This window comes from Rhinatrema bivittatum, chromosome 8, assembly GCF_901001135.1.
Source record: "Rhinatrema bivittatum chromosome 8, aRhiBiv1.1, whole genome shotgun sequence".
Taxonomy (NCBI): Eukaryota; Metazoa; Chordata; class Amphibia; order Gymnophiona; family Rhinatrematidae; genus Rhinatrema; species Rhinatrema bivittatum.
The window spans coordinates 86,152,274-86,179,872 of NC_042622.1; the positions used below are offsets into that span (position 1 = coordinate 86,152,274).

Here is a 27,599-nt window from a genome sequence, read left to right on the forward strand (position 1 = left end):
AGGCGGGTTTTGTGAGGACTAACATCCTGCTGTCCTGGGAGAACACCTGTTACAGGTAAGCAAATCTGCTTTCTCCCAGGACAAGCAGGATGGTAGTCCTCACATATGGGTGAATAGCAAGCTACAGGCTGAGTCATACGTATGAGGCCAAGCAGCACCGAACATGTGCAACAGGCACAACAACTGGGGTGCTGTTGGCAAGGATGAGGCAGCCAGATATTCACAGTGGGTCGAGGTAGGACGAGTTGGGTTCCTACACTGGAAACAAATTTCTTAGGACAGACTGGCCAAAGACAGAATCCTGTCGTCCAGCCTTGTCCAGGCAGTAGTGAGCTGCGAAGGTGTGGCGAGAGCTCCATGTCGCAGCCCCGCAGATGTCAGCAATCGGTACTGAATGGTAGTGTGCTACTGACGTTGCCATTGCTCTGACTGAGTGTGCCTTCACTTGTCCCTGCAGTGCAAGGCCTGCTTGCTGATAATAGAATGTGATGCAGTCTGCCAACCAGTTTGCTTGCCCACTGCATTCCCAAGTTTGTTCTTATCAAAAGAGACAAAGAGTTGGGTGGACTTCCTGTGGGCTTAGTGCAGTCTAAATAAAACGCAAGAGCATGCTTGCAGTCCAAGGTGTGGAGAGCTCGCTCACCTGGGTGAGGGTTTGGAAAGAAAGTGGGCATCTAATGATGTCACCCATATGTGACGACCACCATCCTGCTTGTCCTGGGAGAACACCTGGTCAATCAACGATACCATTTTCTTTTTGTGAAACAGATGAATCACTGCATCATCTTCCCTGTCTGAAGAAAGCTGGCCTTTCTCCACTGAGGACCGCCTAACAGAGCCCACTGCATCATCAGGTTCTCCCAAAGGGGTACCAGAAACAGAGGAAGGTGGAACTGCTGCCTCCTTGGACCTTTTGTGGTAAATCAAATCCCCAACCTGACTAGAGGGAAACCCAGAAGAGGACTTGTGCATCAGGCCTCTGTAACGAAAGAATTCTGGGGAAAACTCCTCCTGTGACTTAAATCAAGCTTTCAGTGAGGTTTTTTTCCCCCAAAGCAAGCACAGGAAAATCCCCAAACTCTCCCTCCATATCAAAATGCAGCTGCTGCAGAGCCAGCAAAAAAGTAGGAAGCTGTCCTAAAATGGTCAATGCTCCCGCCAAAACTGGCAGGCTGACAGCTTTCGCTGCATCTCAAACTGAATGCAGATCCCTGCAGAAATCTTCCCCAGCTGTGGGGGAGGCACACCAGCAGCTGCGGAGGCCTGGGAACATTCCTCCAGGATCTTCTGGCACATACCCAGGCTGCACACAATGGCCCTGAAGAAGAGGCCGCCTGCCTGCCTCCACATACGCCACCACGGTGACTCCTGTCCCCTTTCTCCATAGAAGGCTCTCCCTTCCCACCTATTCACAGATAACGGCCCCAAAGATTCTCGAAGAATGAAGAGAGGGAGGCAAACCATCCCAGCACTCCCCCGGATGTCTCTGCAAGATGGCCTGCACTGCACCGCTGTTCAGAAAATGCTTGCTGCAGCTCCTTTTCTTTTTAAAAAAAAACTTTCTTAAACAGGCAGGCAGAAAGAGGGAAGGCAGACAGGAGGAAATAAGGAAAGCAGGAAAAATGGGGGGCAGACTGGAGGAACCTCTCCACAGCACCCAAAAGACCAAAAAAACTAATGATTTCTTTTTTAAGTCAAGGAGAAGGCCCTCTCAAGTTCTACCAAGTCTCCTCTGAGACTGGAGCTTCCAAAACAGACTTGCTCTCCTGGGCATTCAGTGGCCTGGCCCTCGGCTAAGTCAAAGCTGTCCTGGAAATCCTGCTGCACCCCCAGTAAATCCTACTATCTGCTGGAGGCAGAGAATATTGGAGTTTCTCTGAGCTGCACCACCTATACATAGTTGCGATGATGTCATGGAGAAAATCTGTGTGCTCTGCCTCCATCTGCTGATAAGAACATAAGAACATGCCATCCTGGGTCAGACCAAGGGTCCATCAAGCCCAACATCCTGTTTCCAACAGTGGCCAATCCAGGCCATAAGAACCTGGCAAGTGCCCAAATTCTAAGTCTATTCCATGTAACCATTGCTAGTAATAGCAGTGGCTATTTTCTAAGTCAACATAATTAATAGCAGGTAATGGACTTCTCCTCCAAGAACTTATCCAATTCTTTTTTAAACACAGCTACACTAACTCCATCTGTTTGGACTGGACTGAAGTAGCAGAATGAAATGGAAGTCATTTTTCCATTGACTATTGTTATAACACAAATTCCCAGGAAGAATAAAATAAAAACAAAGGACTCCACCTTTCCTTTAAAATTACCAAGAAGATTGACTTCAACAACAACTTAGACTCAAAGAAATATTACCTTATGAAGCTAGAGAAGAAGGGACGCCAGATCCTTCAAAACTAAGCTCACTTGCAAATCGAGATCTCCTGCAGTGGAGGACTTGTGTTCTTGACTCCTCGGAAGAAAGTATCTAATCTGAGAGAGAAGCAAGACAGCTTCTGTGACTGTCTCTCTTACAGCAAGCCAGAACCAGTCTCTGCCCTCTGTGAGATTTGTGAATTATGCCTTCACCCTAATATCCAATGCTCTTTCTTTCTCTTCCTGGTCCACACTGAAGAGATCTCATCTCCATTAATCATATGAAGTGGGAAGCCCTATGAGCACTCAGGAACATGGGATTCCCCTACAGATTGCCTCCCATTCTCCTCCTAGAGCTGAAGGAGGTCACACCCTGGAATTAAAGGTCACCAGCTCCCCACTGAGGCATAATCCTCTTCTGAAGGGGTACAGTTATCTCCTCCTCCTGTTATCATGCAGATTCCCTAGGTCTGTCCCAGCTACAGGAGTGCTCTAGTACCACAAACATTGCTAAGGCCAACCTGAGGTTCTTCAATGAATAATGGCTGTAAAGTGCTTAAGCAGGAATCCAAAGCTGCTGCCCAAGCAGAACCATCCTAGGATTTTTTTTTTATTCAAACAGGCTGCAGTCACTTTCAGCACCACAAGCCTAATTTATTCTTAAGCCTCATTTGTATAGAGAAGAAGACAGCTGTTTCTATAGGCTGTTCCCTTAATAGCTCCACTAGCAGACAGGCCAATACAGTACAGTGTGCTCCGGTGGAGCGCACTGTTAGCCGGCATTTGGACGCGCGTTTTGGATGCGCTAGCTTTACCCCTTATTCAGTAAGGGGTAATAGCGCGTCGAAAACGCGCATCCAACCCCCCCCCCCCCCCGAGACTAATGCATGTTGACGGCCCTATTAGTCATTGCCGCGCGATACAGTAAGTAAAATATGCAGCCAAGCTGCACGTTTTACTTTAAGAAATTAGCGCCTACCCAAAGGTAGGCGTTACTTTCTGCCGGCGCTGGGGAAGTGCACAGAAAAGCAGTTTTTACTGCTTTTCTGTACACCCTCCAACTTAATATCATGGCGATATTAAGTCGGAGGTCCCAAAAGTTAAAAAAAGTAAAAAATAAATAAATTTAAAATCAGCCCGCTGATTGAGCTTTTTTTTCTCTATCTCCATCTGCTAGCAGGAGGATATAACCCACTTGTCTGAACTGAGCTGGCATGGATGTTAAGGAATGGAAGTTACATTATTTTGATCAGGACAAGATCTGTAAGACAGAGAAAAATTACTAATAGAACTTCCCAAAAGCTCGTCAGATTTGCAGAAAAGAATCCAGAGATCAACAAAAATTGCCTGCTGAAAAGTTTAGCTGCCACTGGAGTAGCTGTCCACAGGTCCACACTATCGCATTGCTTACACGACAATAATCTGCACTGGTGAGTTGTCCATAACTTCTGTAGCTTGTGCATTTAGCCGGCTACTGCCTCTTGAGCGCGCACAAACTTGTCTCAGCATGTAGGACTAAGCGGCCGGTTATGTGCCAAAGAGCGAGTCTGGTTATGCGCGCGGTTATGTGTACTTACACGCATGTTAGGCACTCAGAGGGCTGGGCCGCACCGCACATATCAATGGATGAAGGGGGAAAATGGCGCCGCACCAAACCATGCGCAAGATAGCGCCGCCATGGATCGCCACGTGGAGAATCCACCGATCCCGATCCTGGTTGGGCGAGGGAAGGGGGTTTCCAAGCGGGGCCTAGCCCTTCGGGGGGCTGCTCAACCTGCTCGGAAACCCCCTTCCCTCGCCCAACCAGGATCGGGAATGATGTCTGTACAGCGCGCCGAGCAAGGAAACCAGAGGAAGGACTTACCAAAGCCCTTCCACGTCTCTGGATCGGAGGAGTTCTTCTCTACTTACCTGGTCTCAGCGCTTACCAGCTGAGTACAGCGACAGTCTCCGGCTGCAGGGGGAGACAGCGTAGGCCTTCACCGCCGTGCTTGGCTTCTGCACCCGCTGCCTTTCAGCTGCTTCAGCAGCAAAGTCCATGCCGGGAACTGGCATGGACTTTGCTGCTGAAGGGATCTTGGAAATCACCTCAGGAATTCGCAGCTGGGGGACGGACCATTAGCTATCACCGCAGGAGAGTAGTGCTCAATCTTCCTTTCAATTTGAAGATAACATTTTTTTTCCTTTGAATTAGTGCTGCTATCCCGCTAAACACCGCTGCTGGTGTGGGGACAGCATCCACATCTGCTAGGAGACGGAGGGATACTGGATGGCTGGGGGTCACTGCAGGGGTGTGTCTGAGGTGACGTCGGCTTTGGGGCCTGGCTCCGTCTCCATCTACTGGCAGGGGAGCGCATGACCCATTGGTCCGGAGTCCATCTGGCTACACGCTAGGAAAATGAAGGTTTTGAAATGGTCTTCAAAATCCCCAGTCTTGAATATTATTGAAAATCAGTGAGGGAGATCTCAAACATGCAGCACATGCAGGGAGACCTCGGAATATTTCTGAACTACGAAAGTTCTGCAAGGAAGAGTGGGAAAAACATTCTAAATGCAAGAATAGAAAGACTTTTAGCTGGATAAGGACACTTTTGGAAGCTGTTATTGCTACCAAAGTAGGTGCTACAAAGTACTGACTGAAAGGGTGCACAAACGTTGCACGTGCCATATTCATTGTTTTATTTTGAATCTGTAAAAAACTGCAAATAAATAGAAATTATGCCTCAAAATTTGCAGAAAGATGTCTTGTTTATCTTCATACCATGTGGAGGTTGAGTCAGCTTCCGTTCACTTTGAGATTCACTGAAACATATAATTTGACCAGGGTGCCTAAACTTTCGCACATGACTATATAATTCTCCCCCTTCCGGAGCTGTCAATTTCCCACCCTCTTGCAGAGCAGGGAGCAAGAAGGAAAGCAAAGCTGTTTGACAAGAAACCTGAAGCCTACAATAAAAGAGGAGGGCACTGCTTACCACACACTTAAGTTTCTCTGAAAAGTTGTGTGTTTTACTTAGCTAAGATTAATGTTGATAGGTAAACTATGCTGGAAGCACACTAGTTACCCAGGGACAGGATGCTGACAGGCTTCAGTCTCCCCCTGCTTGTCACAAAGCACCTGGCTAGCTTTAATGACTCGGACCCAGCATCCCTCACCACAATGGCACACTTGTTAAGTGTTACTGCGACATCTCATGCTGAGCTGCTTGGCTGGGTCTTTTTATCCTTGTGGATCAAGGAGGGAGGCATGGAATGCCCTATGTGAATGTCAGTATTCCTTGTTATATGTACCGCCTCTCGGCGTAACTTTTGTGTTTCAATGTAAACCGATGTGATCTGTATTTTTATACAGGAACACCGGTATATAAAAATCTAAAAATAAATAAATAAATATGCTCAATAGTTTTGACTAAACTTAAAAGGTGGGACGCAGTATCTGAAGGAATGCCCCCTTCCCTCCTGCACTAAGCAAGGAGGAGGTAAACATCATGTTCTATTCAGTTCGAGTCTGTAAGAATTCTTCAGTTTTAGATAACAGAAAGTAATAAATTCAGGCTCAGAAATGGAGCTGAAAAGGAATTTAGCACCTTATTGCCTCTTCCGCTCCACGCTCAGCCCCCTATCGCTTTCCCAACACTGTGCCAAGCAGCATGCCACCTCCTCCATGCTATGCCGATCACTTACCGCTTTTTCTTGTGCCATGCAAGCACTCTGCCCTGCTACCTTCCTCAGGCCATGCTGAGCACTCTGTTCCTTCTCCCCATGACACGCAGAGGACCTGGCCACTTCTCCCGTGCCACACCAGGTACCCTATTGCTTCTCTGCCCGTCACGCTGAACATCCTGCTGCACACCTCCTTGCCATGCCAAGCACCATACTGCCTCTCCTTGCACCATGCTGAGTCCCCTGCCACCTACCCCATGCCATGCTCTACTGACTCCCTCAGACCATGCCAAGTATTCTGTCACGTTCCCATGCGACACGCCGAGCATCCTGTCACCTCCATCCACCATGCCACCTCCCCCCACATCACACTGAGCACCCTGCCGCATCCCCATGCCACACTAAGTGTGTCCTGCCGCCCCTCCAAGCCACACCTAATGTCCTCCTGCTACCAAGACTGTCAGTACCCTGCTCTCTCCCGTAGCATCCTGTCATGGCTCACATATCTGAGAGTAAGGTACTTACCAGCTGCCTCTGCTTTGGTGGGAGGGCGGGTGGAGGCGCTAGCTCCTGCCCGGAGTCTGTATTGCTGAAGGAATCATTGATGCCGTAGACCTCCATGAGGTGCTTGTTCTTCTGCTGGTAGATGTGCTCGTTCTGGGGCGTCTGGTAAAACATGGAGGGCTGAGGCTCCGAGTAATCTTCCATGAACTGCATGTAAGCCAGCACTGAAAGAGAAAAAGAATCCGCTTGTTAGGGTGCCGAGACTGACATCATCATAACAGTGCTGCAGAGGTCTGGCCCAACGCCTCAGAAAATCCACACACCAAACTATTCAGACGCCTTATGGCTTTCAATGCTGGAAATGTTTAAGCCAAGCCAGACCCCTCCCAGTCCTTCCGGACCTGCTCGTCTTATCTTCAACCTGTCAAGGTTCTCACCCTGTGACCTAGAGGTTATGGGCCTCATAGGAAGCCATGATTCAGCTCCAAACCACCTGTAATGGATACACAACCCCACGTTGTGTGTGCATGATCACCTAAAGCTGTTACGCTAAGTCGTCCCAGAGAAGCAGAGCACCACAGGTCGTGCTTATTGTTTAATCCTATCACAGCGCAGAATTTCTATGCAAGACAAAGCTAAGCTCAGGAGATGTGAAGAGTGCCAACAGTAACCCACACAGAGCTTTGTTTTAACCAATGAGAAACTGTCTAACAAATTTATGGCTACATACAATTTAATGGCATGAATACACACTGCTCTGTATTCTTATTGTGATATGAGCAGCACTGTCAGGATACACTCTACTCGCTTAAAAAAAAAAATATTGGCACAAAGCAATTTAATGACTGCTATAAAACAGAAACTGCTCCTTAATGACAGGTTTCAACTTTGGTTTTCTATTCCTGAGCTAAGATCTCCACAGATCTCTCCTCTCTGTACTTTTCATCCTCAACATGTTAGGGAGCTGCCTGCCATCGCTTTAAGGAACTCTGCTTCTTCATGTTGGCAGAGTGAAGCTGTTAACCAGCCTAATACCGAAGGAAAGATGTAACGGTTTAAAACCAAGGGTGCACTGGTCATTTAAACCTCCTCCCAGCCAGATGAGAAAATGGAAACATTCCTGAGATAGCTATTAGCACCCTCCCTCCGTCTGCTGTGCATGTCACTCTGAGACCCCTTCCCCCCGCGGTGCTCTGTTGTGGGTTTTAATGAGGCAAAAATTCAAAAACCAGATGGGAAATGAGCAGCCCAGGGCAGACAGACTGCTCGCTGACTGGGAAGGGGCTGCAAAAGGGAGAGCCCTCCTCAGAGTAATTAAGTACAACCCTCCCCAGGGCCAGTTTCTCCCGGGAGAGGGTGGGGTCTTTTGCAGAACACTGCTTATACCTTGGCCAAAGTCTTAAGACACCAGACCCGCAGAAGGGGTGAAGCATCTGGATGGTGCAGTCTTCAATCCCCTTAACAAGAGAAAGGAGGCCCTGGCTCAGCCTAGCTCCTGCAGGAGTGGGGCTGGATCCCCAGAGAACCTCTTTCCCTGTTGGGAGCTCAGCACTGGAGGAAGATACAGAAGGATGGGATGTGACCAGTCTGAGTCTGGGCTACATGGAATAATCACCTGAAGAGAAGACTAGGAATCGGGGGTTACATGGTGCCTTATGTTTAGGGACCTTTGTTTTCAGGTTTGTTTTCTTTTCCTGGGAATTTCAATATTACAAAAATAAAATCTGTGGAAAAATGACTTTTCCACTGATTTTTTTTTTTTTGTTATAACATTGAAACTCCCAGGAAATATAACATAAAAACTGGAAACGAAGGTCCCTACTTATGTCCACTCAGAAAACTGTAGTGCTGGCAGTCAGAGCTCACAGCTTCTAGCTTGAAGACCAAAGAGCTGCTTTGGGATTTTTTTTTCACTGCTTGGACAGAGCTATGGAAGTAGGAGGAGCAGGATAAGATTATCATCAGCCAATAACGGCAGGAAAGGCTTTGCCGTCTCCCCACTGAGCTGGGACTAAGCCTCCTGCCCACCGGAACACCCATCCTCCGGCGGCGCAGGGTGGGGTGATTAGCTCTCAGTTCTAGGGGCTGGGTCTCCTGCACCAAGGGACCTCCACAGCAACAGATCCCTGACAGGACAGAGCGACGTCAGCATTCCTGCACCAAGGAGAAGGCTCCGGATGCCAGATGCAAATTCTTAAGGCAGCCTGTAAACCGATGAGGAAATCACAACTGGGAAGCCTCTGGTTTCCCAGAGTAACAGTTCCTTTTCACAGATGAATTTCTGGCATACTGCACGTTTGCATGTTACACAGAGGCAGCAGGGTCAGCACAACATGGCTCACTTGTGAAGACCGAGGGACGTGTGTGTGACACAGAGGCAGCCGAGTCAGCACAGCACAGTTCACTTGTGAAAACTGAGGGACATGTGCAGTGTAGTGTTGGTTCTGTTGCCTTGTACCCCTAGAAATACACATAAAAGCGATTACAGCCTGGGTACTTGCTCCCAACATGGGCTCCAAACAGAGAGTGTACAAAGAGCAGCAACGAACCATGTACAAACATCAGATGTATATAAGACTTAGCAAACTGGCGTTCCCTGTACGTACCTGGATCAGTCCAGACAGTGGGTTATGTCCCCCTTCCAGTAGAGGGAGTCAGAGGAAAAACTTGAAGGGTGCTCTCCCAGTCACAGGTGCACCCTCTGCGTCCCTTCAGTATTGCTCTGACTCCAGCAGAGGAAAGTCACAGAACCTGCGGTTCGCTACTAATCTCTCTAGAGGGTTTGAATTTCCCTTTTCATCTCTTTCTCTAATTTTTGTTTCTCTGTTGGATGGATCATATATAAAAAAATAAAAAAAAAACGAAATATATAACCCGAGAAAGTTTCAGAGACCTTTCACCTTTCTCCCTGCTTTCTAAGTATATCTTTTCTTGCAGGCAGAACCGGCAGCAGGCTAGTTTAATGTTGTGTTAAACTTGGGGTAAGTGACTGTAATTTTTTACTTCACAGATTCAGTTTTTGGCTGTCTGGGGGTGCACGTTGGTGGTCTAACCTCTTCCCCCACAATGACCCGCTGCCCTGAGAAGCCGTTTACCTCAGGGCAGCACTTGCAGAGATGTGGCATTCCTCTGCTTTTAAAAAAAAAAAATAATAATAATAATAAAATAAAATAAGATATAATAGGACTCTTTGAGAGGAAATTTTAGTCTCAATCGATACTAGGTCGTTGTTTCTTATCTGAGCGGAGGTTTTTTGCTGTTTCCCACTCCTCACAGCCTTCGGGGGAAGTTTTTAGTTTGTTTACCTTTTTTCCCCTCGCCGCGGTCTTTGCGATGTTCGGCGTGTGGAGAGCCGGGGACCCGGCTCTCCCGCCAGGGCCTGTGTTTGAGATGCTTCCCTGGTGGGGAAGGTACCTCGAGGCCAGCGGGGCGTTCCTCAACGTGCTCTCAAGCGCGGCAGCTCGATGGGGGGGGTCGGCTCCTCTCCTGTCCAAAGCAGGAACGGTGGCCATTTTTTCTGTGCCGGCTGCTCCACAGTAGCCCCCTGAGGATTTAGCTGGGCTTTCTCTGCCGATTCTGACTCCGGAGAACCCCCCCCGGGACCCTCTCCATCCATTTTCTCAGCAGATTTTATTTTATCTCTGCATAAGGCTTACTTAGCCAGTTTGGAGCAGCAGCAGCATCCAGCTCCTGGACCTACTCCTCCCAAAGTTGTTAGTCTTGGATCCCCTCGATACTGCAGGAAGTTCTCAGGGTTCCTCCCGGGTTAGGGTGGTTCCGCAGCCTGATCTTTCTCCTCAGGATCTCTGCCTACCGCCAGATACTGACCAAGATATGCCGGATGAATATGTGCAAGTGGAAGGCGATGACCCACGGGTCCTGCGTTTATTCCAAAAGGATGAGTTGGACCCTCTCATCCCCCATGTTCTGGCGGAGTTAGATATTGATGCTCCTCAGGAGTCGCCAGTTACCCCTTCGGGAACTAAGAAGGGTAACCCCATCCTTGCTGGGCTGCGCCCATCGGCAAGCACCTTTCTTTTCCACCCTATGTTACTTCAATTGTTGTCCAGGGAATGGGACTCGCCGGAGGCTAGTCTAAAGGTTGGCAGGGCTATGGACAAGCTCTACCCACTCCCGGAGAAGTATTTGGAGCTCCTCAAGGTTCCCAAAGTTGACGCGTCAGTCTCGGCGGTCACTAAAAGAATTACTATTCCAGTGACGGTTGGAGCTACCCTCCGGGACTTACAGGATCGGAAACTCGAGGATCTTTGAAGTTTCAGCTTTAGGGGTCAGAGTCATAGTCTGTAGCTCTCTGATGCAGCGCGCTGGTCTCCGTTGGTCCAACAGTTGCTTTGCACTCAAAATCTGCCTCCGGAGGAAGCGCAGCAAGCAGAACGTCTAGAAGCGGTAATAGCTTATGGAGTGGATGCTTTATACGATCTTCTCCGCGTCTTGGCCAGATCGATGGTATCAGCAGTTTCTCCTAGACGTCTACTTTGGCTCCGTAACTGGTCAGCGGATGCCTCTTCTAAGACTCAGTTGGGTTCTCTTCCCTTTAAGGGAAGTTGTTGTTTGGGGAAGATCTAAAGCAGATCATCAAATCCCTGGGAAAGAATAAAATGCATAAGTTGCCGGAGGATCGTCCTCGGACCTTCAGGATCTTCAACTCTACCAGAAGCCGATTCCGGGGGCAGCGATGTTTTCGTCAGTCAAGACCATCTTCACAAAGACTTCATTTCTCACGGTCATAGTCCTGGTCTCAGTCCTTTTGGGGCCGCAGACCAGCCCGAGATGGCTTCTCCCAAGGGGCCCCCTTCAAGCCTGCCCAATGAAGCCTTGCCGATCCACTCTTCAACTCTCAGGATAGGGGGACGTCTTTCCCTCTTTTTCGAGGAGTGGGTCAAAATGTCTTTGGACAAATGGCTCCTGGATATTCTACAGTACGGCTACGCTTTAGAATTTGTTCACCCCTTAAGAGACAGATTTCTCTTTTCTCCCTGCGGAACGCTGCAGAAACAACGTATAGTTCGACAAACGCTAGAACGACTCCTGCACCTAGGGGCCATCCTCCTGGTGCCTCCATCGGAATAAGGGTTAGGCCATTATTCCGTCTACTTCGTCATCCCCAAAAAGGAGGGCGCCTTCCAGCCAATCCTGGATCTCAAGATGGTCAACAAGGCCCTCAAAATCCCACACTACAGGATGGAAACGTTGCGATCCGTAATAGCAGCAGTTTACCGCGGAGAATTCCTAGCCTCCTTGGATCTGATGGAGGCTTACCTTCACATCCCTATCCTGAAGCAGCATCAACATTTCCTTCGGTTCAAGATACTCGGACATTTTCAATTTCAGGCCTTACTGTTCGGTCTGGTGACCGCTCCCCGCACTTTCACCAAAGTTATGGTGGTGGTGGCGGCAACCCTACGAAGAGAAGGGATTCTGGTCCAATCCTATCTGGACGACTGGCTCATCCGAGCAAAGACCCTGGACCTTTGTCAACGGGCAGTCGACAGAGTCTTGCACCTTCTGCACTCTCTGGGATGGGTCGTCAACTTTGCCAAGAGCTGCCTTTCGCTCTCACAGACGATCGACTTTTCGATACCAGCGTGGGCAAGGTCTTCCTCCGTCATGATCGTGCTCAGTCTCTTATCTCACAGGTACAGCGATTCCGCTGTCTCCCTCTCCCCACAACATGGGATTATCTACAGGTCCTGGGCTCGATGGCCTCAACTATAGATCTAGTTCTGTGGGCGTTTGCACATATGAGACCATTGCAGAGAGCATTGCTCTCCCACTGGAAGCCTGTGTCTCAAGAGTTCCAAGCCCTCCTACCCCTTTCGGAAGTTGCCAAGGACAGCCTAAGCTGGTGGCTCTGACTGGACCACTTGCTTCTGGGAGTAGACTTAGAGATCCCTCAGTGGATGATCATCACCACGGATGCCAGTCTCTCCGGCTGGGGAGCGGTGTGTCAATCGCAGTTGGCTCAGGGGCGATGGTCATCCGTGCAGGCGACATGGCCAATCAACCGTCTGGAGACCAGGGCGGTTCGTCTCGCGTTGAAGCATTTCCTCCCTCTGGTTCATCACCGAGTGGTACGAATCCTCTCCGACAATGCGACGACAGTGGTGTACATCAATCGTCAAGGGGGAACAAAGAGCCAGCATGTCTCTCGGGAGATGGACAAGTTAATGACTTGGGCGGAACTCCACCTCTCCCAGCTGGCGGCCTCCCACATAGCAGGGATCGACAACGTTCAGACGGACTTCTTAAGCCGTCAGCACATAGATCCCGGGGAGTGGGAGCTCTCCGCCGAAGCGATGACACTGCTTGTCAGACGATGGGGGTCCCCCAGACTGATGGCCACTCAGCAGAATGCGAAGGGTCCGCGCTTCTTCAATCGCAGAAGGCGTGGATGCCCTAGTCCTCCCATGGCTGACACATCTCCTGCTCTATGTGTTCCCACCATGGCCCCTGGTGGGAAAGGTGCTTTGACGGATAGAAGTTAACCAGGAGCCAGTAATCCTGGTAGCACCAGAGTCGCCCCGAAGACCATGGTTCGCGGATCTCGTCAACCTTGCTGTGGATGGCCCTCTTCATCTGGGGCATCTGTAGAACCTGCTGCGTCAGGGTCCTCTATTTTTCGACCGGGCAGATCGCTTCTGTCTTGCGGCCTGGCTTTTGAAAGGCGCAGATTGTGGAGACGGGGCTACCCGGAGCAGGTTATCTCGATGCTCCTGAGAGCCAGGAAGACGTCCACTTCTATTTCCTATGTCCGGGTCTGGAAAGTTTGAGATCTGGTGTGATTCCATCCAGATATCGCCACGTCACGCTTCAGTAGTCCAGATCCTCTCCTTTCTACGGCGAGGCCTTGAGTAAGGTTTGGCTTATAATTCCCTGAGGGTTCAGGTGGCCACCCTTGGATCTCTTATCCGTTGCCTGGACGGTGCTCCTCTTTCCTCGCATCTGGACATAGACTGCTTTTTAAGGGGAGTGAAGCACCTACATCCATTGGTTCGTCGCTTTTGTCCCTCCTGGAGCCTAAATTTGGTTCTTCGGATCTTGGATGGCCCGCCCTTCAAGCCGTTGCACAGAGCTACACTCAAAGATTTAACTCTCAAGACAGTCTTCTTGGTGTCTCTCTATTCTGCCCGCAGAATCTCGGAGACTCAAGCGCTATTGTGCAGGGAGCCCTTCCTCCGCTTCTCGGACTCGGGAGTATCCTTGAGTACAGTGCCCTCTTTTCTGCTGAAGGTGGTCTCAGCTTTTCATTTGAACCAATCAGCGGAGCTTCCATCTTTTCCTGACGAGGATTCCAAGAAACTTCGACGGCTTGATGTCAAGCGAGTTCTTCTTCGCTACTTGGAGGTTACCAATGACTTCCGACTACTGGACCATCTCTTTGTCCTCTGGAGTGCTCCCGGCTTCCAAAACTACTATTGCTCGCTGGCTGAAGGCAGCCATCTCTGCAGCATATATTGGTGCCGGGAAGCAACCTCTGGAGGGCATTAAGGCTCACACTCCCTTTGGGCTCAAGCAGCCTCTTGGGCGGAAACCCAAGCGGTCTCTCCACAGGAGATATGCAGGGCTGCTACCTGGAAGTCGTTCCACACTTTTGCTCTTCATTATCGGTTAAATCTCCAACCTCCGTTTTTTGGCTCGTTTGGCACTCAGGTCATTCGAGCAGGGCTATCCGGGGCCTACCCTATGTAGGGAAGCTTTGGTACATCCCACTGTCTGGACTGATCCAGGTACGTACAGGGAAAAGAAAATTATTCCTTATCTGCTAATTTTCATTCCTGTAGTACCACGGATCAGTCCAGAAGCCCACCCTCAGATTTCATGGGTTTTTTGGGATTATCCTCCAGCTCGATTGTTGGGGAGATTTCAGACTGTCTTGTTTTCTTGGTGTTAAACTCAAAGTTTCGTACATTTTGTACATGTTTCCAGTTGTTTGTTGATTTTCCATGATCCATCCTTCGTTTTCTTCTGGCATTGATATTCTTAATACTGAAGGGACGCAGAGGGTGCACCTGTGACTGAGAGAGCGCCCTTCAAGTTTTTCCTCCGACTCCCTCTGCTGGAAGGGGGACATAATCCACTGTCTGGACTGATCCGTGGTACTACAGGAACGAAAATTAGCAGGTAAGGAATAAATTTCTTTTGCAGCACTATTAGGATATAATAATTTGACCTGCTAGGGACAAATGATATTTCATGTTTGCTTTTGCTTGTAGCATGTGCACATATCAAGGGAAAGGTGTACAGCTTAATAACTCTTCTCTGGTATCACACAAGGTGCAATTATACTGAGAAACAAATAGCCAATTATAATCATGTACCAATTCGTCTCCATATACTGAAAGTGATAATAGTCCACCAAATAGATCAAATTTTGTATTTTTATAACATTTATTTTTTGTTGCATTTAAAACTTCTATCGCATAGCTGCTTGATGTGAAACCGTTGACGTTGCATGTAAACCGCATTTTCAGCATCTCATTGGAACCCATGGAGGCCTCAGCATATCAGATTAAGTTAAGTAAATTTTGGAAATAGTGCACACAAAAAGTTAAATAAGGCTTGGATAGATGCGGCAGGTTTCACATCAAGAAGCTATACCAGGGGTGACCAACTCCGGTCCTTGAGAGCCACAAACAGGACTGGTTTCCAGGATATCCACAATGAATCTGCATGAGAGAGATTACAATGGAGGCAGTGCATGCAAATCTATCTTGTATATTCACTGTGGATATCCTGAAAACCTGGCCTCTTTGTGGCTCGTGAGGACAGGAGTTGGCCACCCCTGAACTATAAGATAGAGACGAAGTTTTCAATGCAACAAAAAATAAGCGTTATAAAAATAACGAGGTTGATATTCAAAAGCATTTATCCGGATAACTTTAGAGATATCTGGGATAAATGACGACTTTTCAATATCAGAGGCATTTATCCATCCAAATTTTAGCTGGGTAAGTCATTAGCCAGCTAAAATTAGACAGAATTTTGGGACATTCCAGGGAGGAACATAGAAAGCCAAATAACCCCAATATTTGGAGTTAACTGAATTAGTTATTTGGCTGTATCCAGACATCCGTGGCAGGAGGTTTAAGTTATCCAGAAATGGTTCCCTTATCTAGAAACAGATAAACTTAACTAGCAATATTCAAAGATTATTGCCAGTTAAGCTGTTGGAAAAAAAAAATAAAGCAAACCTGGTGCTTGGGCCTCACAGACTGATCTGCCAAAGCCCCCTCCTTCCTCAAAGATCTCTGAGTATCCCCCAAAAGTAAAATAAGTTGCAGGTCTCTAGGCCCAATAAGCCTTTCAACCCTTCCCCCATACCTCTCCCCAAAATTTACAAAATTGTCAGAGCTTTTCAAATACTCCCACTTCAGAAGTATCTATTTTAAAATTGCATTCTATTATTATGAGTGTTTTTACATTGTAAACAGCCTAGATCCACCTCTGTGTGCGTACAAGCGTCATATAAAAACCTTTTAAATAAATAAATCCTACCCCAAATCTTCAAATCCAGCCAGGAGCTCGGATATTGCATCCAGCTCCCAGCACATCTCACATTGCTCTAACAGCTAAGCTAGTTGCATAAGCTCCCTGCCCAATTTGAAGGTTTGGGGTAGGGGGAGTGGCGGGAATGGACTCTTCTAGTGGGAGAGGGAGAGGAAGGGGGATTTGAAAAATTGCGGCAGTAAGTGTTTTTTAATTTGTAAATGTGGGAGGGGCAGGGGGAAGGGTCAGAAGGCTTATTGGGCCTAGAGGCCTGCAACTTATTTTACTTTTGGGAGGGGACTTGGGGATCTTTTTGAGATGGGAATCAGCAAACAGGGCCATGAGGTCCTTGCGTCAGCTTCTTTTCTTCTTCTTTTTTTTTTTTTCCAAAAGCTTAACCTGTGATACCCTTTGAATATCACCAGTTATGTTTAAGTTACCCGAGAACACGTTCCTGGATTACTTTGCAACCTAACCGGTGATATTCAAATCTAGCAGGTTAGGTTACAAAGTTATCAGAGTAGGCTTTCCTGGATAACTTTATTCTGGGATATTTAGCGGGACATTTATCCTGCTGACTATCCAGGTTAACTTATCCAGCTAACTTTAGCTGGATATGTTAGCTGTTGCAGGCTTTTTTGAATAATGACCTCAATAAGTCTGATCTGTTTGGTGGATTACTATCACATTCAATATATGGAGACTGACATTATGAATATAATTGGTCATTTGTTTTTTGGCATAATTGCACCTTGTATGATACCAGAGTGTGGGTTAGTAAGATATACATCTTTCCCTTGGTATCTGGATACATTTTATGGGTGTTTTGTGGCTTCTATGGTGTTGTTCTTGATTGTAGTATGAACTAATATGAAAATACTGTATGCTTTTGTGGCCGTTATGCCACCTTATGCAATTTTCCATTGGAAAGCCAGTTTATAAACTGACTTAAATAGATAAATGACTTAAAGACAGAGCAGCTGCTAAAAGTTTTCCCTAAGCCAGGGCTTCCTAAACCTGCTCTGGGGACCCCACAGCCAGTCGAGTTTTTAGGATATTCACGATGGGTATGAATGAGATATATTTGCAGCCAATGGGGCAGGGCATGCAAATCTATCTCATGCATATTCATTATGGATATTCTGAAAACCAGACTGGTTGGGGATCCCAGAACTGGCTTCAGAAACACTGTCCTATACCAGCAAGGCTTTGACAGAGGGCATGGAGTGAAATACAGGAAGCAAATGATGCAGCCAGACACTCAAAGTGCCCATACAGCCCAGATCCTGCTCTCCCTTGTGATCCTTCTTGGCATGGGGTTTGGCAGGTTATATTACCCCTATATGAGTCCCTGCTTATATCACATTTGGAATATTGTGTACAATTCTGGAGACCGCACCTTCAAAAGGATAGAAACTGGATGGAGTAGGTTCAGAGGGTGGCTACTACAGTGGTCAGTGGTCTTTGTTATCAGGCATATGGGGACAGGCTTAAAGATCTAAGCATGTACACCATAGAGGAAAAGTGGGATAGGGGAGATATGACAGAGACAGTTAAATATCTCCAAGGTTTCCATGCACACAGGTGATGAGTCTCTTTCAAGAGAAAGGAAACTCTAGAACGAAGGGTCATAGGACAAGGCTGAAAAGGGGTAGACTCAGGAGTAATTTAAGGAAATATTTCTTCACAGAAATGGTGGTGGATGCAAGGAAGAACCTCCCAGTGGAGATGGAGTCGACAAAGACAGTATCTGAATTCAAGGACATGTGAGACAAGCAGAAAGGATATTTGAGGGAGAGTAAGGGCCTATAAAGCTGAGCACCAGGTGTTGCTAGTCATACTGGATGGGCCACATGGTCTTTATCTGCCCTCATGTTCTATGTTTCCTGTAGAAACTTACATTCGGATTCTGGTGCTCAGTGTTGCCTGATAGCTAGAAGCCCCTTTACTCTTTTGTTAAATTAACTTATAGTGTGAGCCTCCTGGGGACAGGGAAATATCTATAATACCTAATGTAATCCACTTTGAAGTGGCCAAGATGCGGAACATAAGCCTAACAAATAAATAAATACATATTACATATATATATATATATATATATATATATATAGCTGGATAATTATTGCATACTCACTATGTTTGTTTTTCTTCTCTGGGAGAGGCGGCGGCTTCTCTGGAATGTTTTCCGATTCCAGGGGAGCAAAGTCAATCATGAAGTCGAGGGGGCTGGATGTTCCCGGCTGGAAGGGCGAGACTGTCGCAAACGGTGGCACTGAGGTACTGACAGTGGCTGAGACCACCAAATCATCCTCCGAGATGTTATCGTACTGGGAGGGGTGTCTTTCCAAGGACACTCGAGGGCTGGATCCATTGGCAGGCTGGCATGTGGCGCTTCTGCGTTTCTTCTCGGGCAGAGCCGGAGGGGTGTCCAGGGTCGGCAGTACGGAGGAGGGGTGGCAGTACTCCGAATGAGGGGAGCTGCCGGAAAGGAGCGGAAATGTTTGTGTGTGGAAGGGGGAGGCAACTTCGCCCGAGGACTCCGGCAGCGGACTGAGCATGTTTGACATCTGCTGTGGTATCTGGTCAGCACTGGACAGATCCTGCTGAAGGAATTCATAGTCCGGGTCATAGTTATCTGCATCCAGAAACAAGAAGGGGGAGAGGAAGATTGAGAACATCGCTAAATACAAAATGAGCAACTTGCTGGGTGTCAGTACACTGGGACAGTATGTATGTTCAGATAAAAGTTGCCTCTCTCAAGTGCCTCATGTGCATCTGTGGAGACCCTTGCCACAGTGGCTACCATGGTTAATGTGATTTCAGATTTCTCAGACCTGCTCAAAGGCGGACCACTTAATAATAAATCCATACTAATTAACTAACTCGTTATTTGCCAATCTGGCAGTTTCCTTCTGCTCTCTGGGCTTCCAGTTCGGTCAGAACCAGGGCTGGGATCTGGTGCCATGAGCCTTCAGTCCCAACAACCCAGGCATTTGTCCCCTATTTTCCCTCTCTTCCTAATGAAGTTCAGGAAACAAGCAAATCATCCAAACCTTCAATGCATGCAGCTGCAAGAGTACACGCTGCCCTGATGCTGGTCTGGTCACGCAGTGACAGTCCTCAGCCAGAAGCCACATATCAAAGCTCCTTCTGAAACCTTGCCATCTGGGTCCTAAATCTGCTCAATGGGAAATGACCACGGCGCTCTCCCTGTATTCCACTGCGAGCTACGAATGCAGCTAACTCACTTTAAAAGTACACAGTGACCAACATCCTGCTGTTCTGTTGATGAGCACTTACCGAGTGTTTCACAGCTGGTGTTGCGGGAGCACTGCCCGCTGTCTCTGTCCAATGAGGACAGCTGCTCATCTGACTTGCTGAGTTTGCCAATACTGCTGCAAGGCGACAAGTGGGGGGATTCTCCGCCATACGAGTGGCTCCCTCCAGAGAGTCTCCTCTGCGTGTAACAGTCAACATCAAAATCCTGGGGCAAAGGAAGAGGAAAGACCAAGCTACTGTCATCATGTGACAAAGGATCAACAAGGAGCTGGGGAAAAAGTCCTATGGAAAGCAGATCCTATGTTCATACAAACTGGCTTGTGTGGATTCAGTTTTATAAGATCTAGGCTGTGGATGAGAGATACATTTTTCAGGACTAGATCCTGCAGTGCAGCTGCTGGCCAGCAGAGGTCATTCACACTATGTGACTGCCCATCAGTACTGGGTTCCCAAAGAGGTTTCTTACTGCACTCGGAGCCTATCACTGGTAATCACCTAAATACAGAGATCTATACCAAGAGCCATCATTCTCACACTTTACAACTATGTTGCCACCTGATCCTAATCCTTCTATTCTTAAATCCCATAACCCTGTATTCTGGGTTCTTCCTATGGGGAAAAAAAAAGGACTACATATCCCAGGATGCACTGCGCTTGGCATTTAAGAAAACCAGGACTGGATGAGCCTGCTAGTGCTTGCCAAGGTCAGATGGTAAACCTACTTTGCCATCATAAAGAGAAGAATTATCTATTTTCCCATATTAGGGGAAGGGTCAATGTAGCCGCCACAAAATCCTGCTGCGATCTAGAGTTGCAAGGCACTTGGGGACAGGAATCCCTGAGCACACCCCCTCTGTTGCTGGGCCAGATTAGGGTTTTGATTAAGGATAAGCAGTATGTTTTTGGGTAGCTTTGTGAGACATGAAAAAATGGTTGTTGTTGTTGTGGGTTTCTGAACCCTGGTACAGGTAGAAGAGCATCACACCATCTAATGAAAGATGAAGGTTTCTTTTCTGTCTCGGTCTCATTTGTTTCACTTTAAATTATCCATATGCTTCCCTCACTCTGCTCGGCTCATTTATAAATCTTCTCATCCATCAGGCCCATCTATGGCACTACAGCAGTGCATGTAAATAGTATTGATACCATTTATGGGTGAATGGAGAGAGTTGGCACCAGAAGGCCATTATTATTACTACTGTTCCCAAGCAGTTTATCCTACCTGTCTGCTGATCCCGATGGGTAAACTGGAGCCACTAATGGCACGGCTCATGGGTGCCACTACAGCCACTCTGGTGGGGGAAGGTGCTGACTGCCGTTTTTTGGGTGGCAGTGCTGGAGGAGGGCTGTAAGAAAGGAATGAAAACAGAAATGAAGGATGAAGATCTTTCAAATATCATCACTAAACAAAATAAGAGAGTTTATCCTTTGAGGGCATGCAGCTCAGTGACCGAACACCAGCCCTAGCTGCAGGGTCTACAGTGACAGCCCATGACAGGAGGAGAAGCCACATACACTGCTATTATATTCTCAGCAAGAGTTTCTCTGCAGATCCCCACCTGCTGGCATTATTGCACAGTGAATCCTACTCAGCACACAAAGACAACCTGTTGGGAAGAGCCTTTCCCAATCTTCAGGTCACTGGCTGCGTCTCCTTGACTCGGTTTCTGTATGTTCACCTTGTGCTTTTCAGAGGGTATCTAGAGCAAGGACAAGCTGTGCAGGGAGCATTTCCAACCCTTTAACAAATCACATGTACATCAAACACCTGAATATTCCATGTAGCACTCAGGAAGGATATCACATATTCTCACAGGCAAGCCTCCATGTCTTGCTTCGCCCTCCCCCTGCCAGTCCCAGCACAGACAGAATGCTCCATAATATGCAGAGCGGCTTAAGATGATGTTGTGGTGCAGTACGGGACAGATGATCACAAACACAACATCGAGGTAACAGTAAAACTGCAGGCTGTCACCCGGATCCACATGGCAGATGCCAGTGCTGTCACGAGTGACTGATCACCAGGCCAGGGCACGCAGGTCACAGGCAGCTTGCTGGTGCTCTGCCGTATTTACCTATTTTCCACAACTCGGATGCAGGGCAGAGGGGGCTTGGGTGGGGCAACCTCCTCCTCCTCCATGGATTCTGGGGGAATCTCCACAGACTGAGTGCTGGGAGTGGGTTTGTTCAGAATCTCCAGTTCTCGGTCCGTCAGAGGCAGCTCTGATGCACTGTACAAACAAAAACACTGTTTAATCTCAGGAACCTGCCAATGTGTTTGTTGTTTTTTGGTTTTGTTTTTTTTTTTTTTTAATTTCCAAGACATCTCAGACAAAAAGGGTGTAAAATGCTGTCAAATACTTCCACAACACTTCATGTGTGTCATAACATTTACTACCATCACAAAGTGACATATATCATTAAAGGACCTCTATCCCTTGTCATCATGTGCGACTAATATCAAAGGCTAAGATCTACCTGTATGGAGTGGACCTTTTATTTTCCTCCATTATAAACAACAATCTGACATTAAGCAGAGTTGCTTACCTGTAACAGGTGTTCTCCAAGGACAGCAGGATGTTAGTCCTCACACACGGGTGATATCATCAGATGGAGCCCGATGCAGAAAATTAGTGTCAAGGTTTCTAGAAACTTTGACTAGGCACACTAGCATGCCCAGCATGCCCTACACCACGCGTCCACGTAGGATCCCTCTTCAGTGTAGTAACACAAAATTACAAAAAAATAAAACAATAAAAAAGATAGGAGAAACCCAACTCCTTGAAGTGGCGGGCAGGTTTCACGAGGGCTAACATCCTGCTGTCCTGGAGAACACCTGTTACAGGTAAGCAACTCTGCTTTCTCCATGAACAAGCAGGATGGTAGTCCTCACACATGAGTGTATCCCTAGCTACAGGCTGCTCCCCAACACAAAAGGGGACCAACAGAAACTTAACAGGTGCCAACGGGCACAACACCGGTGTTGTTGGTAACAGAGGGGGCAACAGCCTGAACCCAAACAACGGGCCCTAAGTTGAAAGAGTTGGTTTTATAACTCAAACGGGTTCCTGAGGACAGACTGGCCAATCCTACTGTCATGTCGGCCATCCCTATCCAGACAGTAATGGGATGTGAATGTGTGGAGAGAACTCCATGTCGCAGCTTTGCAGTTCTCTACCACAGGAACTGCTCGCAAGTGGACCACCAACGCTGCCATGGTTCTGACAGAATAAGCTTTGACATGACCCCCAAGATGCAGACCCGCCTGGGCATAACAGAAGGAGATGTAATCTGCTAGCTAATTAGATAGTGTCTCTTTGGCAATGGCAACGCCCAACCTATTCCTATCAAAAGAAATAAAATTTTGGGTGGACTGTTTATGGGCTTCTGTCCATTCCAGATAGAAGGCTAAGGTTTGCTTGCAGTCCAAACTGTGCAGTGCTCATTCGCCTTGGTGCAAATGGGGCCTGGGAAAGAAAATTGGCTGGACGACTGACTGGTTAACATGGAAATCCATCACCACCTTAGGCAGAACTTAGGGTGTGTGTACGCAAGCCCACCCTGTCATGAAAGAACTTAGTATAATGTGGATAAGTTATTAAGACCTGGAGCTCGCTGACTCTGCAGACTGAAGTGACCACCACCAAAAATATGTCCTTCCAGGTCAGGTACTTCAAGTTACAGGTGCGCAGCAGCTCAAAAGGAGCTTTCATCAGCTGAGACAAAACCACGACGAAGTCCCAAGACACAGTGCGAGTTTTTAGGGGAGGCTTCAATTGAAGCAGGCCCCACATGAAGCGTATAACTATAGGCTGTACAGAGATGGGTGTACCATCTACACCATAATGGTATGCGCCATTTGCACTAAGATGAACCCTGACTGAGTTGGTTTTTAAGCCAGCCTCTGAAAGGTGTAGAAGGTAGACAAGCAGTTTTTATGTAGGGCAGGAGAACAGATCTAGGGCCTTCTCCTCACACCACACAGAAAACCTACTCCACTTCAGTCTGTAGAACTTTCTAGTGGAAGGCTTTCTGGAAGCCACAAGGACCTGAGACACATCCTCAGAAAGATCAAAAGGCTGCAGAATTAACCTCTCAACATCCAGGCTGTGAGCGTCAGGGCCTGGAAGTTGGGATGCCACAGCCTGCCCTGATCTTGAGTGATGAGATCTGGGGAAGTCTCCAGACTGATTGGTTTACAGATGGACGACTCCTGTAGAATGGAAACCAGTACTGTCTTAGCCAATGAAGGGCTATAAGGATCATAGTCCCTGTGTCCTCACGAAGCTTCAAGTGAGTCTTCGCCACAAAAGGAATCAGAGGATAAGCATACATAATACTCCTGACCCAATAATGGGCAAAGGCATCCGATGCTGGTTTGCCATCTGACCTAGACAGGGAGCAGAACCAAGGCACTTTCTGGTTGCAGGGGGACGTGAACAGATCTACTTCTAGGCTCCCCCAGAGGCAGAAAATCCAATCCGCTAAACCCTGGTCCAGGGATCACCCATGGAGACTGAAGGCTTGGCTCAATCTGTCCCCATCACATTTTCCGTTCCAGCCAGGAACATGGCCCTGAGCACCATCTCGTGGGCCAGGGCCTAGGACCAGATTTGGATTGCTTCCTGACACAGGAGGTATGATCCTGTGGCTCCCTGCTTGTTGACATACCACTTGGCAACTTGGTTGTTGGTCTGGATCAGGACAATTTTGTTGGACAGCCGATCTCTAAAAGCCCATAACACTTACCTGATCGCCTGAAGCTCCAGGAAGTTGATTTGACAAGAATGATCCTAAGCAGTCCACAGCCCCTGGGTGCCGAGCTCATCTACATGAGCTCCCAACCGCAGGGTAGATGTATCCATGGTTAGCACAATTTGAGTAGGGAGACTCCGTTCCAGATTGGAGAGTACCTGCCACCAGGACAAAGAGTCCCAGAGAGACGGGGTGACACAGATGCAATCCTGGAGGCTCTGAGTGGCCTGGTGCAACTGTAACCTCAGGGTCCATTGGGCTCTGCGCATGTGTAATCGTGCCAAGGGAGTGACATGGACTGTTGCGGCAATATGACCCAACATCCTCAACATGTGCCAGGCAGACACCTGCTGGCTTTGCTACACTTGTGTCACAATGGTGGCCACAGCGACAGCTCTCAGGAGCAGCAAAAAGTCCTTGGCTTGAACCGTGTCTAGCAAGGCTCCAATGAAGTCCAATTGAGGTGATGGACTGCGATGCGACTTTGGGTAGTTGAAAACAAACCCTAATGACTCCAACACTCGGGTGGCCCAGCGCATGGACTGGATGGCCCCTGCTTGAAACGTGCTCTTGACTAGCCAATCGTCCAGATATGGGAAACCATGCACTCCCAGTCTGCAGAGGTGTGCCACCACCACGGCCAAGCATTTTGTGAAGACTCGTGGGGCGACCGCGAGCCCAAATGGCAACATCCGATACTGGAAGTACTGTTTTCCCACCACAAATCGGAGATTCTTCCTGTGACCAGGGAAGATCTTGATATGGATGTATGCATTCTTCAGGTCAAGGGAGCATAGCCAGTCTCCTTTTTGCAAGCGGGGGATCAAGGTGCCCAGGGAAACCATCTTGAATTTTTCTTTTCTTAGAAACTTGTTCAAAGCCCTCAGGGTCTAGGATAGGCCAGAGTCCTCTAGTTCTCTTTGGAATCAGGAAGTACCTGGAGTAGAATTCCTGCCTTCTTTGCCCTGGTGGAATGGGCTTGACCGCCCTGGCCATTAAGAGGGACGAGAGCTCCATTTGTAGCACATCCTGATGCGCTACCGGCCCCCAAGACAAGCACAGAGGGCAAAAGTTGGTGGGACACCCTATAGGTTTAATTGGTACCCTTGGAGGACAAGGATAAAACCCACTGACCCGAGGTTACACTGGACCACTGGTTTGCAAAGAACCGCAGCCTGCCCCCGACCGGAGGGTCCATCTTCCCGTGTACAGGCAACTGGCTTATGCTCCCTATGGCCCAGTCAAAACCCTGTCCCTGGAGTTGACCGAGGAACCGGCTGAAGCTTGGGAGCTCTCTGTTGCCTGAAACAGCCGCAGGAGCTCTGATGGTGAGTACGGGATGGAGGAGGTGGAGGATAGTACTTCCTCTGGCAAAAGAAAGACTTCCTGGGCCCCTGCCTTGATGGCCTCCTGGATGAGAGCTGTTGGAGGGTTTTCATGGTGTTCCCAGAGTTGGGCCACAGCATCCTTCACTCTGTCTCCAAAGAGATTCTCTCCAGTGCATGGCACATCAGCAAGTTGTTCCTGCACATCTGGCCTGAGATCCAAGGCCCACAACCATGCCAATCTGCGGGCGCTGATTCCCACTGCGGAGACCCTTGATGCCATTTTGAAAACATCATTATCACATGGACCTCGTGTTTTCCACACTCCAAACCCTTGTGCATCAGCGACATAAGGGTATCTTGCTGCTATTGAGGCAGTTGTTCAGCCACCTGTTGCACCTGTTTTCAGATGCCCTGTGAGTTCTGGCCCATGTAGAGCTGGTAGGCAGCAATGCGGGAAAAAAGCATACCATCTTGGTACACTTTCCACCCAAGAGTGTCCAACGCTCTGTGGTCCTTCCCTTAGCCATTGCTGTGAAAGCAGAGAGCAATGTTGGAGTTGCATCAAAGTATCAGGCTTAGTGACTAAGGGTAGTAAGCGCCGCATCAGCTAGTTACCCCCATGCTTAATTGTTCACCAAACCGTAAAAGTCGGGGCCCTTATTGGTTGCTATCTGAATCCAATTCCCCATTTCTCACTGCCGTTGAAGCAGAGAGCAATGATGGAGTTGCATTAATAGTATCAAGGCTTATTTGTTAAGGGTAGCAACTGCCACACCAGCAAGTTACCCTCAGTTACCCCCATGCACTTTTTTCTTTATTTCCATCCTCTAGCCTTTAGGGATCCACAGTATTTATCCCATACCCCCTTGAATTCCTTGACTGTTTTCAACTTCATCACCTCTTCCAGAAGGGCATTCACCACCCTCTCCGTGAAGAAATATTTCCTGACACTGGCTCTGAGTCATTCCCCTGGAATTTCATTTCATGACCCCTAGTTCTATTGATTTATTTCCAATGGAAAAGGTTTGATGATTGTGCATCATTAAAACCTTTCAGATATCTGAAGGTCTGTATCATATCTCTCCTGCACCTCCTTTCTTCTAGGGTGTACATAATCAGTTCCTTCAGCCTTGCTCATAAGTCTTCCAATGCTGACTCCTCACCATTTTGGATGCTCTTCTTTGGACCGCTTCTATCCTGACTTTATCCTTTTTGAGATACAGGCACCAGTATTGAATCACCAATTGGTGAGGCAGCTGATGCCTATCGAATCTGGCAGTCTTCTGGATGAGGTAAACACCATCTGCCTTCCTATTCACAGGAGGCACTGTGAGGGGGTGTTTCCACATCTTTAGCATCAATTCCATAAGGATCTCCTTAGGAGGCTCCATGAACTGAAGAACCTAGAGCATTTTGTGCCTGGCATCTTCTTCAGTTAAAGGCTGGAATGGGACAGCCTCCGCCATCACCCTGAGGAACCCTACAAAGATCAAGTCCTCAGGAGACCATGCGAATCCTCGGAGGATTCCATCTGATCACCCCCCAGGGGTCATAGGGACCTTCAACCTCACTGTATACCACAGGGGATGGGGCCCTTAGGTGCTTGGCCGACGTCCAGAGGTGCAGGCACCGACGAAACTGGATGGGGTACTACCGGCCTCGGTGTCTCAGCTGGCCTCAGCAGAGCTTCTTCCTCAGAGGAACTGGTAACAACCACCGTATCGGTGGTTCCCGGGATGACACCGGTGTCATCCCGGGAACCGATGCCAGCTGGGTTGGTAAGGCACCAATGTGTACAGTGAGCTTTTCCAGACGCGGTACAAATATGGGCGGCATCGGCCCTGCAGAAGCCCTGCAGAGCCGCTCCACCGCTAGCTGGAATTGATGCTCCAGCTGCTCTTCAAACGTTGCCAAAGCCAACACTGAGGAAGGAGAGATAGCCAGATCTTCCTAGGACCCATGAGAGGGGATCAGCGACTGGCACCAGGACGGGGGAGACTGTTGTGGACCCTGGGCATTGATGGAGGTTTGGCACTTCTCGCCATGGGGTCACTTCAGGGGCATCGCGGCAAAAGCCGGTGCATCCCTGTGCCTGGCACCATGCAGCAACGGTGAACGGTTCCGATGCTTCTTGGTCTTCCCACGATGCTCGGCCCGGTCTTACCCCAGTGCCGAGGTCGAGGATGATGACCT

At 48.3% G+C, this 27,599-nt stretch overlaps 1 protein-coding gene across 3 annotated transcripts in view; it reads right to left on the minus strand.

The window, feature by feature from the left end:
* Positions 1–27,599, minus strand: part of RAPGEF1 (Rap guanine nucleotide exchange factor 1) — a 193,428-nt gene that overhangs the window by 92,179 nt on the left and 73,650 nt on the right. For all 3 annotated transcript variants that reach the window (XM_029611075.1, XM_029611077.1, XM_029611076.1), the window contains exons 6-10: positions 21,399–21,554; positions 20,546–20,669; positions 19,345–19,528; positions 18,179–18,679; positions 6,559–6,761 (exon numbers count right to left, since the gene is read on the minus strand). In XM_029611075.1, the coding sequence (XP_029466935.1) occupies positions 6,559–6,761; positions 18,179–18,679; positions 19,345–19,528; positions 20,546–20,669; positions 21,399–21,554 (1,168 nt within the window). The remainder of the gene's footprint in view (positions 1–6,558; positions 6,762–18,178; positions 18,680–19,344; positions 19,529–20,545; positions 20,670–21,398; positions 21,555–27,599) is intronic.